Source organism: Ranitomeya variabilis, chromosome 2, assembly GCF_051348905.1.
Source record: "Ranitomeya variabilis isolate aRanVar5 chromosome 2, aRanVar5.hap1, whole genome shotgun sequence".
NCBI classification, from domain to species: domain Eukaryota; kingdom Metazoa; phylum Chordata; class Amphibia; order Anura; family Dendrobatidae; genus Ranitomeya; species Ranitomeya variabilis.
The window spans coordinates 602,605,000-602,619,121 of record NC_135233.1 but is presented as its reverse complement, the minus strand read 5'-3'; the positions used below and the strand labels follow the sequence as shown (position 1 = coordinate 602,619,121).

Below are 14,122 nucleotides of genomic sequence, written 5' to 3'. Positions count from 1 at the left end.
CAGTACTAAGAACGACCACTACACAGCTGTGGCGCTGTGCTGTTGATATCCATTCACTGTTTATATCCATCCGTCGAGGGTTCTTATCGGTGGCAGCCGGGGGTCTTGAAAGGTACTTTTTTGGCATTTAATGTCTACTGTGTGATGCTGGATATTCCCTGCAAGGTAAATAAGGACTCCTAACCTGGTGATAACTCAACACTTCCCTTCCCCCACCATAAGCTCAATATTGGGAGCGCCTAAAGACAATCCCTTTAAGCAGCACTATTAATAGTGTAAAGCTGACACATTGGTACCAGGATGCATCTACGGACATTGTATATTAGTGGAGCCGCCATTAGTCTCTGCCGGAGCGCATTAGCTGAAGATGGTTATGGAGGAAGCAACCGTTAAAGAGATGGCGTGTTTACAGTATGCCGACACCGGCGAGGTCTTGCGGTGCAGATTTAGCGCCTGCTCCCGGTCACCCTGATCTGCAGGGAAATGCAGCGGTGCTGTTCACATGAATAGGGCTGAGCTGCGGGTCTCACAGCAGGAATGGTTTTCTGCAGGAAGAGGGATCTAGAAAACCAAAGAAACAAACCGCACAATACAACCTACAGTAATATAATGAGACACGTACCGGCCCTCCTTCCAGCGGGTGACGTCAAACACCGCTGTGTACAGGACATCCACTAGCCCCAGGGTCTTCTCTGGGTCCAGGCTCCTCTGCAGCAGAGACATTGTCGCCGGGTCTTCCTTTAAACACCTGAGGGTCACGATAAAAAGTCATCTCACACACAGAAGGAAGACATGACAGCTGTACGGACTACTACAAATCCATAGAAGAGGCAAAGATTGGATAGAAGGCGCCAGGTCCCATTCGGAACAGTGAACCCCGCACGATCAATCTGAAGCCATCTCCCATAGATATCGGGTGGTCTTCAGTTGCACCTTTAGCATTTCGGATCTTAAGACTTAAGTCACGAACGACTTGCAGAAATCCAAATCGTTTGCAATAATCGCACAGCGGATGCAACTGTTCCTCCAGTATCAAAACACATGGGGCGAATGTGACACCGAATCCCGCATAGCGGCAGGTCTATCGTAGTCATGGCGGTTCTGTCCCCACGCAGTTTGCATCGCGGCGTCTATAAGGCCCTCCTCATCAACCTGTATGTAGTAAATGCCCCTCTAGTGTAAAGCTCTGCTTTTAATTCCCATAGCTATAACAAAACAACAACAAAAAAAAAGAATTACCAAGTGGATGGGACTTGCACGATGAGTCGGGAGCCCTCCAGACTGATCTGCGGGGCATACGCTTCCTTATTCTCAATCTGTGCTGTATCAACGACCACCTAATTTTTGGGGAGGAGAACAAAGGAAAAAAAAAAAAAACACATTAGTTGCATGGGTTAGAAACCGCTTCGACAGCTCCAGCAAATCATTACAGTCGGAAGTGAGCAACGCTGCGGAGATTTTCCCATTGCTCTCAGCTCAGCTATAATGGACAGTGTAGCTTTATGTACGCAGCTCTCCTGCAAAGTTTTGGAATTAAAGCCCCGATCATTGTATAATCAGCATTTCTGTAACTTTCTCATAGACTTAAGGGGGAGACATATGAACACTGTACTCGCCCTATAGAAGTGGAGGTCCACACGCTCAACCTCCCCTCCTTCCAGAGCCCACGGTCTCGGGATTGGTGGGGGTCCCAACAGTGGGACACAAATCAATGTGTCAGGACAGATAATGGGCAGTCCGACCTATTTAGCTCCAAGAGTAGCAAAACTTAAGCTGTGAGAAAGGCTCCAGAATGTCCTATCTTTGACACCAGGTTACAGATGAGCTCGGAGGCCTAAAGAGGGAGTTTTGCACTTCTCCCATGCAATAAGGGAAATGCTGGACACCGGCCATGAATCAGGAGGGGGTGGCCGGCGTGCCAGGAATCTAGGTTGGAGGGTTAAAAGTTACACTTAGCTCCAAGACTCTCAGTGACGACGGCACGATCGTAGCCAAATGCTGGTTTCTCACACCCAGCCCGGTGGAGGAAGCGGGAGGCTTCCTGCCCATGGAGGGAGGGATACTGAGCGACAGGTGCTTCCTCCCCTATTATCTGACGCCGATGAGATCATTTCCCCGACACTGCTAAAATCCCCCCCGCCGCCTTGTACCTGCAGAACATAACACTGCAGATAAGCCCCTATTCAGGGGTAAAAGTGGTCCAGATGTGAGTAGGTGTGTGGGCTGCAGACGAGTCTCCTATTAAGCATGCAAGTGACGACTCGTCGAGCAGGGTGTGCCAGGAGGCGGCAGGGACACGGGCCCATCCGGAGACTCGCGGAGCATGAAAATGATTCTGGGACGTCAGAATGTGCAGGTGAAATCATCCCTCCTTGCAGAAGCCCCCCCAGACACAATAGATAGCTAAAGGTGACCATTTATTACAACATGCACTTACCAGACCAGCCTGGCCGAAAAGCAACTGCACTGCAGTTTTACAAGCCCCCCGCCAAGTGGAAGGGCACACTTGATTGAGAATTTCCGTCACGGCGCTTTCGTCCCGGCCGGTCATGCCGTTGTGAGAGTCGGCCTCTCTGATCAGCTGCAGCATCGCGTGCTAGAAGAACGGAGTGGAGATTCGGCATTAACCGATAACCCGGCACAACGAAACGTTGACTGGCAGGCGCGGACTTGGCGAAAGTTACCGTTTTAAGCTTCAGGTTATCGGTTGAGGACTCGTTGAAGGACGTTCCTTTCAGGAAGTGGGAGCCGATCTGCACCGGTATGGTCGGGAGCTCGCACTGGATCGGCTGCGGTGGCGTCTGCCTCCTTCCTGCCTGTTGTGCTTCCGCGTCGCTGCAGCAGCCCTGTGGGAACAGAAAAGTAATTTTCTCATGATCCTGGTGGTCTGAGATCTTCGGTGCGGCAGACTTAGACTGGCGCTGCCGAGCGGAGTCAAGCCGTGCCGTGGGGAGAATTGGGGACCCAACCGATCCAACACTTGCTTTTTGCCCCTTTTGTAGTGTACATGGGCCGTTACCTTCAGACAGTCTTCGATAGCCTTGGGATTGAGGTGGAAGCCGGCCTTCATGGCATATTCACAGTGACCTAAACTCTCCAGTGCCATCCGATATGCCTGCAACAACACCAGCGACAGGAAAATTTAGCATTAGATGTATTTAATATAGAGCCGGAGGGGACCACGAAGCCGCGGGGGGTGCAGAGTCTTACCTGTAAGGTGCTGTCGATCTTCAGGTTCAGCTCCTTCAGGTGATGCTCTGGGATGGCCAAGCTCTGCGAGCAGAAGAGCTGCTGAACCTCTAACCCGGCCAGGGAGCCGTCACATCCTCTCTCTCGCAGGCGGCTTGTGGCCTGTCAGCAGAAACCCGCGTGTTAGAATAATGCGGCGGCGCTCGTTAGGTTTGCACAGATCAGCAAATTCTGAACCCAGAAGACATAATGCATCCGATCAGCAGGTGCCCCTTCTGTGCCTCGGGGGTCTGCAGCGAGCGTTGGTGCTGGGCAAGAGCCTATAAAAAGTGCACTGTGTAAATGCGGGATATGGGCACCTCTCATCCTAGAGCAATGATTAATATGTCCAGCGGTGGCGCTGCAGAGAGGGATCACCGATGGGGGTCCCAACATGGGGGCACTGAATGAAAAGACTCCGACGTGGGATCGCGATTTGCATTTTCAATGTTTATTTGGGCGGCGGTAAATATTTAAAGGGACGCGGATGAAGACGTTGCTCAGTTTATTTCCAAGCACATATGTAAAGCTGAGAGCTTGAGACACGAGTCTGCAGCATGCTGGGACTTGTAGTAGAGTGATCTGACCCAGTTTTGCAGATTACCAGTCTCTGGGATCAGAGTCCTCGCGCTGACAAGTGTTACTGCAGGTTAATAGCTGAAAGGATCACATGGATCAGAGGAGGAGGAAGAGGAGGAGGAGGAGGGCAGCCCTGGGCAAGAGGAATGGTTCTGGCAAGACAACCCTGAAACTCGCAGCCCATTCACATCTCCTAGGAGTAAACAGATGACGTCGCTGCAGGAGGAGGCAACGAGCAACTCCCGAGACCGTGTGTGGCTCACGTGGACGGATATGTAGCAGGATATGGACTTTTTTTTTTCTTAAATGCATTTATTTAGGGCTAAAAAATTTGTAATTAAAAATGTTGCACCTTTTGCCTTCTATAGATTCAGTGTTGCACTGACTTATAAATGCTTCTCACTTAATTAGAATATCATCAAAAAGGTATTTTTTATATATTATTTTTTATATATATATTTATTTGTTATATTTATTTCAGTTCTTCAATACAAAAAGTGAAACTCATATTATAGAGAGTCATTACACACAGTGATCTATTTCACGTGTTTATTTCTGTTAATGTTGATGATTATGGCTTACAGCCAATGAAAACCCAAAAGTCATTATCTCAGTAAATTAGAATAATTAACAAAAAACACCTGCAAAGGCTTCCTAAGTGTTGCATTTACTGATCATACATTTCAGTACGCCAACATTTTGGATGCTAAAATCATTTTTCAAGCTGGTGTTCTAAAGTATTCTAATTTAATGAGATAATAACTTTTGGGTTTTCATTGGCTGTAAGCCATAGTCATCAACATTAACAGAAATAAACACGTGAAATAGATCACTCTAATGACTCAGTTTCACTTTTTGTATTGAAGAACTGAAATAAATTAACGTTTTGATGATATTCTAATTTATTGAGAAGCACCTGTAATTGCAAGCTGCAGGATGAGTTAAGCTACTTTCACACATCAGGTTTTCAGTGTCAGGCTAAACCCGGCGAATGTTAAGAAAAAACGATCCGGCGCAAATTTTGAAAAACTGATGCGACGGATCCGTTTTGTTGACTGATCTGGCTAGCCTATCTAGATTATTGGATAAAAAAAAAAAATTTGGAGCATGCTCAGTTTAAAAAAAACAGATCAGGCTGCCGGATCCGGCACCCATAAGCTTTCATTGTAGCAAACAGCCGGAAGCGCCGGATCCGGCGCTTCAGGCTTTTTTGCCGCAGACAAAAAACGTTGCAGTAGACATTTTTTCCAGACGCCGGAATCGGAATTTTAGCCGGATCCGGGAAAAAAACGGAAGGAACGCTGGGCCATGCGGCGCGATCCGGCGCTAATACAAGTCAATGGGGGAAAAGACGTTTCCGGTTTTTATTTTTTCCGGTTTTTCTCTAAAAAGCCGGATTTAGCCTGAAACAAAAAGACGGATGTGTTAAAGTAGCCTTAACTGAGAAGCCATCAGTGAGCTTTACTAAAGAACCCATTGGGATACTTTCTGACCCCTATTTGCCTTTTTCTGAACTCATCTCTGCTGATTCAGGGTATGTGCACACGTTCAGGTTTTTTCGCATTTTTTTTCACGATAAACACACTATAAAAACTCATTAAAAACGCATACATTATGCATCCTATCATTTAGAATGCATTCTGCATGTTTTGTGCACATGGTGCGTTTATTTCCGTGAAAAAAACGCATTGCGGTAAAAAAAGCAGCATGTTCATTAATTTTGTGGATTTTCCTCGTTTTTCCCGCAATTCTATGCATTTGGAAAAAAAAAACGCACAAAAAACGCATCAAAAACGCATGAAAAACCGCGAAAAAAACCACATGCGTTTTTCTGGCAGAAATGTCCGGTTTTTGTCAGGAAAATTTCTGCAAGAAATCCTGACGTGTGCACATAGCCTTAGGACCACAAGACCACAACAAAGTTGGACATGCCAGGAAACAAGGAGTTTGCAACAGAAAAATGATGATTTTTTTCTAAACGAAACCCAAAAGCAAACATGTTTGGTATGAAAAAAGACAAGAACAAGAACAACCACCGGGGATTATAATGATCTGAGCAGCAAAGTAATAAGCCGCTCTGCAGTGAGGACACATTGTTGTTCGGCAAATAGGAGCGATCCCAGTCCTACAGCCGGACATCGAGGGGAAACTCATCCGACTTCAGGCTCATATGGAATTACTTATCGAAACCACAGACTCAACTACATTCCAGTATGTTCCAGCCATCCCATCCCCCCATACATAAAGGGCATGTACACATTATCCCACAACTCGGCAGGGACGCAGCAGACGATACAAATCAATGTCCGATGATCCTTTCAAAAGCCGCTACATGATAATATCGGATTCACAATAGGTGATGTCACAGCTCACCACCTCCTTTTCCTGTACAATGACTGATAACACCTCTATATACAGTAGATAACACAGGATCCACCATTCAAAATAGGTGATATCACAGATCACCTCCTCCTCCTGTACAATGACTGATAACACCTCTATATACAGTAGATAACACAGGATCCACCATTCACAATAGGTGATGTCACAGCTCACCTCCTCCTCCTGTACAATGACTGATAACACCTCTATATACAGTAGATAACACAGGATCCACCATTCACAATAGGTGATGTCACAGCTCACCTCCTCCTCCTGTACAATGACTAATAACACCTCTATACACAGTAGATAACACAGGATCCACCATTCACAATAGGTGATGTCACAGCTCACCTCCTCCTCCTGTACAATGACTGATAACACCTATATACCGTAGATAACAGAATCCACCATTCACAATAGGTGATGTCACAGCTCACCTCCTCCTCCTGTACAATGACTGATAACACCTCTATATACAGTAGATAACACAGGATCCACCTTTCACAATAGCTGATGTCACAGCTCACCTCCTCCTCCTGTACAATGACTGATAACACCTCTATATACCGTAGATAACACAGAATCCACCATTCACAATAGGTGATGTCACAGCTCACCTCCTCCTCCTGTACAATGACTGATAACACCTCTATATACAGTAGATAACACAGGATCCACCATTCACAATAGGTGATGTCACAGCTCACCTCCTCCTCCTGTACAATGACTAATAACACCTCTATACACAGTAGATAACACAGGATCCACCATTCACAATAGGTGATGTCACAGCTCACCTCCTCCTCCTGTACAATGACTGATAACACCTATATACCGTAGATAACAGAATCCACCATTCACAATAGGTGATGTCACAGCTCACCTCCTCCTCCTGTACAATGACTGATAACACCTCTATATACAGTAGATAACACAGGATCCACCTTTCACAATAGCTGATGTCACAGCTCACCTCCTCCTCCTGTACAATGACTGATAACACCTCTATATACAGTAGATAACACAGGATCCACCTTTCACAATAGGTGATGTCACAGCTCACCTCCTCCTCCTGTACAATGACTGATAACACCTCTATATACAGTAGATAACACAGGATCCACCTTTCACAATAGCTGATGTCACAGCTCACCTCATCCTCCTGTACAACGAGGGATAACATACAGGAAAATGCAATGGGCTGCAACCAATGACTCCACGTCATGCTGGGAGTTATAATCCCACAGCAGCAAGAGCACTAAGGAAAATCCCAGAGAGAGGAGACCTTGACTAAAGAAAATCCCAAGATTTATCGGGGGCTGATGCGCCCACCTCGTCCCTGCAGGCAATATTAGACAGATGTAGGCAACAGTTTACATTATGGAAACTGGGGCCTAAGGAGCAGCTTTCAGTAAATAAATAAGAGGCCCATTGGCAGAGTTTCCATCCCCACATTCCTCGTCCTCGCTCGCGGCTCGGAGTTCCCCATCAATACGTTTTCTATAAATAACCCGGTGTGAGAAGACAAGAGCGGTATTATACAGGCGGCCCGCCATCACCCGCGCTGGCACCGCCGTGCTCTCCTACACAACCGAGCGCTCCAATTAAAAAAAAGGTCAGTGTGTGGACGGACACGTCCTCCCTGCACACAATGCACAAAGGCCCACACAGACGAAACATGGAGCGAGCTGCGGACGGCTCTTCTGCCTGGTAGTGGACATGTGGCAGAGCGCGATCAGTGCATGTTTAATTCCCGTGGACTGATTCTTGCACTGCTGTACCTGCCGGACAGTATGGCTGCCTGGGAACGTGCTGTGTAACTAACAAGTATTCCCGACAGGGGTCACCGGGCCGTGCATCACTAACGAGCGCCACCATTGATTATTCAGGCAGAGCGGTCAGTGTGGGTTGAAAAGGATTAAACAGGTTGTCTGACAACAGTTTTAAATAAGTTGTCAGCAGCACATCGCGATGCCACACGCCATCACAAGGAGTCAGTGACATCATACTTTTTGGTAGCATTGAGGGCGAGACGGGGCCGGGGCGCAGGAGGAGGCGAAGGCGAGAGGGGGCGCAGGAGGAGGCGAAGGCGAGAGGGAGCTTAGGTAAAGGCAAAGGCGAGAGGGGGCGCAGGAGGAGGCGGCGAAGGCGAGAGGGGGCGCAGGAGGCGGCGGCGGCGCAGGAGGCGGCGGCGAGCCGGGGCGCAGGAAGAGGCGGCAAAGGCGAGCCGGGGCGCAGGAAGAGGCGGCAAAGGCAAGCCGGGGCGCAGGAGGAGGCGGCAAAGGCGAGCCGGGGCACAGGAGGAGGCGGCGGCGAGCCAGGGTGCAGATGGCGACGAGGAGAGATGGGCCATGGGGCGGGGAGGGGGGTGTTCAACGTTCTGATGCGCCTGCCCCATTTTTCTTTAAAAAACTGTAGACAAACAAAAGAACCAAAGGTCCGTAGATAAGGCCAAGCGGACGCTTCCACCTCCTGCATTATATCGGTCGGCCTCAGCCTGTCACACTTTCCGCTGTCTCGTCATTGCGCCATATCTCCTACGTTGCCTTGTACGCGGCTCCTGCCCTTTGAATCACTTGGTGACGGTCCAGGCCATGTGGGTTGATGAAAGGATTCCTGCACCGCACATCCTCAGACACTATGAGTCACGTATGACTGTGCGGCAGGACGATGGCCTCCATCCTCACCGGTCACAAGTCTTAAGACTATAGAGATGTGCAGCTCAGGACTGGTGGAAGGCGGCCCAGTGGTTGCTCACCTCGGTAGCTCCTCGCCAGGTCCGCACAGCGTCGTCCAGCTCTCTCTTGGGGCTCAGCTCGCCCGGTCCGGGAGCATTCTTGCGCTCTTGTGCTATCGCTTCAGCAAAGGGCTGCACTTTCTGCAACGCCTGGGACAAGAACTGAAAATGAACCTGCATCACAGTCAAGAAACAGCGACCGAGCACCTGTGGAGAGGAGGAGAGCGTGGGTTACTACACAAGGCCACATGTATCCTCCGAGCAGGCATAGAAATCATTTAAAAAGGGGTCTTCAGCCCCCAAAAATCATAGAATGGAGAGACTTATGGGGATATAGCCGACAAGTTGTTTTTGGTATTTTAATGCATTTTATACAGTTTTATAAAAGTTTTGAAAACCCCTTTAAAACGATATACTTAAAGGGGTCCTCTGGAATTTTACTAAATTCTGCCCTGCAGTAGGGAATGTTCTGAAATAAAGTAATACCCTTTAAATACCCAAATGCTGGTGACCCCAGTAGTTCCTTTAACTAAGACGTCTCGTCATTTGACAGCTTATCAATATCAGTGGTCATGTATGAGTGTACGGCAGGTGACCGCTGAGGTCTGTGACTGGCTGCAGCGGTCAGGTGACTGATGGGATGGGACAGCATCGCTGCAGGACAAGCAGGAGCAGCAAACAAGGCAAAGCAGAAGTTCTCTAGTCTTCCATGTGAGGCGAGATGGTGACTCCACAGAACACGAGATCACTTCTAGATAAAACAATGAGGCTTTCACGCCGGTGGGAGAATTCCTGACTGATCTGTAATCTGTGACCTGATGGGACAGAGGAAATAACACGTGTGACCCTGCAGGGATCCTGCTCACATTTTCCAAGACTTAACCTCACTTTGTCTTCTCGTCATTTACGCTGTCAGTCACCCAGCTTTCATAGAGGCCTGAACGGCAGAGCAACTAGTCCCCGGCCACTGAGCAGATCTGCTGGTGGGAGAGAACGGTGACTGGCCGGCACACAGCTTTCCCAGGATCAGATATACCTGACCCTGTCCTGCTAAGCATGGCGGCTGACAGCTTTTTTGCTGGCCTCTTTATACACATGCATACTCAGCTCAGCAAAGCGTGCGTGTGTTCTCAATGGGAAGTGGGGGGGGGGGAAGCTGCAACCAAACTGCCCTGATCTCCCGAAAGGACAACGGATCGTGCATGCGAAGGATTCAGCATGCCCAATCCTTCTTTCCCATCTTGATTTTTGGATATTGGTGCCAGTCCAGGCCCCTCCACCTCCCGTTTATGGGGAGATGGTTTCATACTTCGCACTCGGCACCGATCATGTGCTGAAGGGAGCAGGCTGATGGTCTAATAACTAAACCTCTTTTCCCATCGCTGCCATAGACAGAGCTATTAAAATAAGCAGCCGTCCAGCCCCCATAACAAGCACAATAGCTAAGACAGCCCCCCATTACGTCTATGCACTAATCATGATAGGCAAGGGGGCTGGCTTAGCAATTAAAATAAGGCAGTCGGCCAGCCCCCTTCACATACACAGAGCTGACTACACACTTGGTGAGCACAAGCTAGAAGAAACCCAGGACCAACGACCGACCATGTCTGAAAATTCGGGACTTCATTCTAACTGTAATAAATCTAAAGTCAGTTCTTTCAGCGGAGAATCCCTCTAAGAAATTCAGAAAGAAGACGACGCAGTAACAATTATCTGCACATCCAGAAAGAAGAAAAAAACCAAACACCCAACTACGGTATATAGGAGTGAAGTTCTGAATATTTTCCTCCTGACATGTGCAGACAAGGAGCGATGAGAGCGCCGGCGTCCCGTCCACAGCTGCTTCACATGGGGAGGAAATAAAATGTCTATTTTGGTCCCCTGACGTCTGGCAGCGCACTGCTTGTCAAACAAGCAGACGTCACGTCTTGTGCAAGCAAGAAAAACACATGAATGAAGGATCCGCGTAATCACTGGGGAAGCACATGAGCGAGCGGCCGCCTCCGACGTAATCACAGGGTTAACACTAGTGAGCGACCACCTCCGACGTGATCACAGGGTAAACACACGAGCAAGCGACCACCTCCGATGTGGTCACAGGGTAAATACACGAGCGAGCCACCACCTCCGATGTGATCACAGGGTAAATACACGAACAAGCGACCGCCTACGATGTGATCACAGGGTAAATACACGAGTGAGCGACCGCCTCCGACGTGATCACAGGGTAAATACACGAGCGAGCGAGCGCCTCCGACGTGATCACAGGGTAAATACAAGAGCGAACGACCGCCTCAGATGTGATCACAGGGTAAACAGACGAGCGAGCGACTGCCGCCGATGTGATCACAGGGTAAACACACGAGAGAGCGACCACCTCCGACATGATAACAGGGTAAACACACGAGCGAGCGACCACCTCCGATGTGATCACAGGGTAAATACACGAGCGAGCGACCACCTCCGATGTGATCACAGGGTAAATACAAGAGCGAGCGACCACCTCCGATGTGATCACAGGGTAAATACAAGAGCGAGCGACCACCTCCGATGTGATCACAGGGTAAATACACGAGCGAGCGACCACCTCCGACATGATAACAGGATAAACACACGAGCGAGCGACCACCTCCGATGTGATCACAGGGTAAATACACGAGCGAGCGACCACCTCCGATGTGATCACAGGGTAAATACACGAGCGAGCGACTGCCTCCGACGTGATCACAGGGTAAATACAAGAGCGAACTACCACCTCCGATGTGATCACAGGTTAAATACACGAGCGACCGACCACCTCCGATGTGATCACAGGGTAAATACACGAGCGAGCCACCACCTCCGATGTGATCACAGGGTATATACACGAGCGAGCGACCGCCTCCGACGTGATCACAGGGTAAATACAAGAGCGAACGACCACCTCAGATGTGATCACAAGGTAAACACGAGCGAGCGACCACCTCCGATGTGATCACAGGGTAAACAGACGAGCGAGCGACTACCTCCGACATGATCACAGGGTAAACACACGAGCGAGCGACCACCTCAGATGAGATCACAAGGTAAACACACGAGCGATCGGCTACCTCAGACGTGATCACAGGGTAAACACGAGCGAGCAGCCGCCTCCTACGTGATCACAGGGGAAACACAAGCGAGCGGCAGCCTCCTACGTGATCACAGGGTAAACACACGAACGACTGTCCACCTCCGATGTGATCACAGGATAAACAAACGAGTGGGCGACCACCTCCGATGTGATCACAGGATAAACAAACGAGCGAGCAACCACCTCCGACATGATCACAGGGTAAACACATAAGAGAGCGACTACCTCAAATGTGATCACAAGGTTAACAAACGAGTAAACGTCTCCGACGTGATCACATGGGAAACACGAGAGAGCGACCGTGTCTGACGTGATCACAAGGTAAACAAACGAGCGAGCAACCGCCTCTGACGTGATCACAGGGTACACAGGAGAGAGCAACCACGTCCGACGTGATCATAAGGGAAACACACGAGAGAGCAACCGCTGCCGACGTGATCACAGGGTAGACACGAGCGAGCGGCCACCTCCGACGTGATCACAGGGGAAACAAGCGAGAGAGCAACCGCCCTCGACGTGATCACAGGGGAAAACACACGAGCGAGCGACCACCTCCAACGTGATCACAAGGTGAACAAACGAGCAAGCATCCACCTCTGACGTGATCACGGAGGAAACACACGAGAGCAACCACGTCCAACATGATCACAGGGAGAAACACAAGAGCGATCGCGTCCGACATGATCGCAGTGTACACACGAGCCAGCAACCGCCTCCGACGTGATCACAGGGGAAACACATGAGCGAGCAACCGCCTCCAACGTGATCACAAGCGAAACACGCGAACGAGCAACCGCCTCTGACGTGATCACAGGGGAAACACACAAGTGACCTTCTGCGGCCTGATCACTGGGTAAACATGAGCGAGCGGCCGCCTCAGACGTGATCACCGGTGAAATATGAGTGGCCACCTCTGATGTATGCAATCACAGTGATAAGAGTAATTTTCGTTCTGCACATTTTCCTCTTATAGGACTATACCCCACGGCAGTCCAACTCCTCTGATAACTGTCGTCTAGTTCTGATGACCCTCTGCATGCTCAGTTCGGCTGAGCGTGCCTTTGTTCTCAATGATTTTTGGCCTCTCGCAGGTGAAGGGAAGTCTTTCTTATATTACACTGTATGGTGCGCCATCCCTCGGTTATTCCTCCTGGAAATGCATCAATAAACTGGCAACTGGGTGGAGTCCAGTTGTGGGTGTCTTCTACACAATATGATACTATCCAGTGCCAGACTGAACAAGGACATACCCCTTTGGCAAACTGCTATTTTATCACCCAGTTGTTAATTTGTCAATTTCCAAGAGGAATAATAGAGGAACAACATAAGAAAAAAAAACATCCAGAAAGGTTATTTCAAAGAGAAATAGTAAAACAGACATGTCAGGAGGGAACAGATGCAAATAAATGGTGACCCCCCCCCTCCAAATCCCACCAGCAATGGAGGAAAAGCAAATAGGATCAACATCAAGAGATGAAAAATGTCTGCAAATGTAGTAAGCGCCCCCGTCCCGTCTCTTACAGTGTGGTGTGAATTTAGTGAGCGCACCCGTCCCGTCTCCTACAGTGAGGTGTGAGTCAGTCTCTACATCACGGTCCAGGACTGTCAGGATTGCTGGAGCTGCCGCAGTCCACAGGCAAGAACTGCCATAAAGCCGCTCTGCTCACTGCACACGGAGCGCTCCATGAAGGGTCCCTGTAATGTCAGAGGAGCAGAGGATAAAGTTTTCTTTTTTTTTTTTTTTTTTTTTTTTTATCTTTGGGTCGGTGTCTGTAGAGAAGGAAGGTCTGGATTAGTAAAGATAAAGCCAAGAGGAAACGGTGCAGACGGAGAGGAGTATGGGAGCATCTGATGTGCGGGGACAGCGAGGGAGTCACAAGGAAACCCTGGGACTTGTTCATAGCGCTACACAGAGACTGCACCGCTAGACGCTGCCGTCATCTGCACCGCTAGACGCTGCCGTCATCTGCACCGCTAGACGCTGCCGTCATCTGCACCGCTAGACGCTGCCGTCATCTGCACCGCTAGACGCTGCCGTCATCTGCACCGCTAGACGCTGCCGTCATCTGCACCGCTAGACG

General features: G+C 49.2%; 1 protein-coding gene across 1 annotated transcript in view; it reads right to left on the bottom strand.

Moving 5' to 3' along the window:
* GARRE1 (granule associated Rac and RHOG effector 1) overlaps window positions 1–14,122 on the bottom strand; it is a 39,450-nt gene that overhangs the window by 6,743 nt on the left and 18,585 nt on the right. Inside the window, exons 3-9 of the mRNA XM_077288621.1 lie at window positions 8,951–9,136; window positions 3,211–3,351; window positions 3,020–3,115; window positions 2,685–2,846; window positions 2,438–2,596; window positions 1,240–1,337; window positions 623–748 (exon numbers count right to left, since the gene is read on the bottom strand). Coding sequence (XP_077144736.1) covers window positions 623–748; window positions 1,240–1,337; window positions 2,438–2,596; window positions 2,685–2,846; window positions 3,020–3,115; window positions 3,211–3,351; window positions 8,951–9,136 — 968 coding nt within the window. The remainder of the gene's footprint in view (window positions 1–622; window positions 749–1,239; window positions 1,338–2,437; window positions 2,597–2,684; window positions 2,847–3,019; window positions 3,116–3,210; window positions 3,352–8,950; window positions 9,137–14,122) is intronic.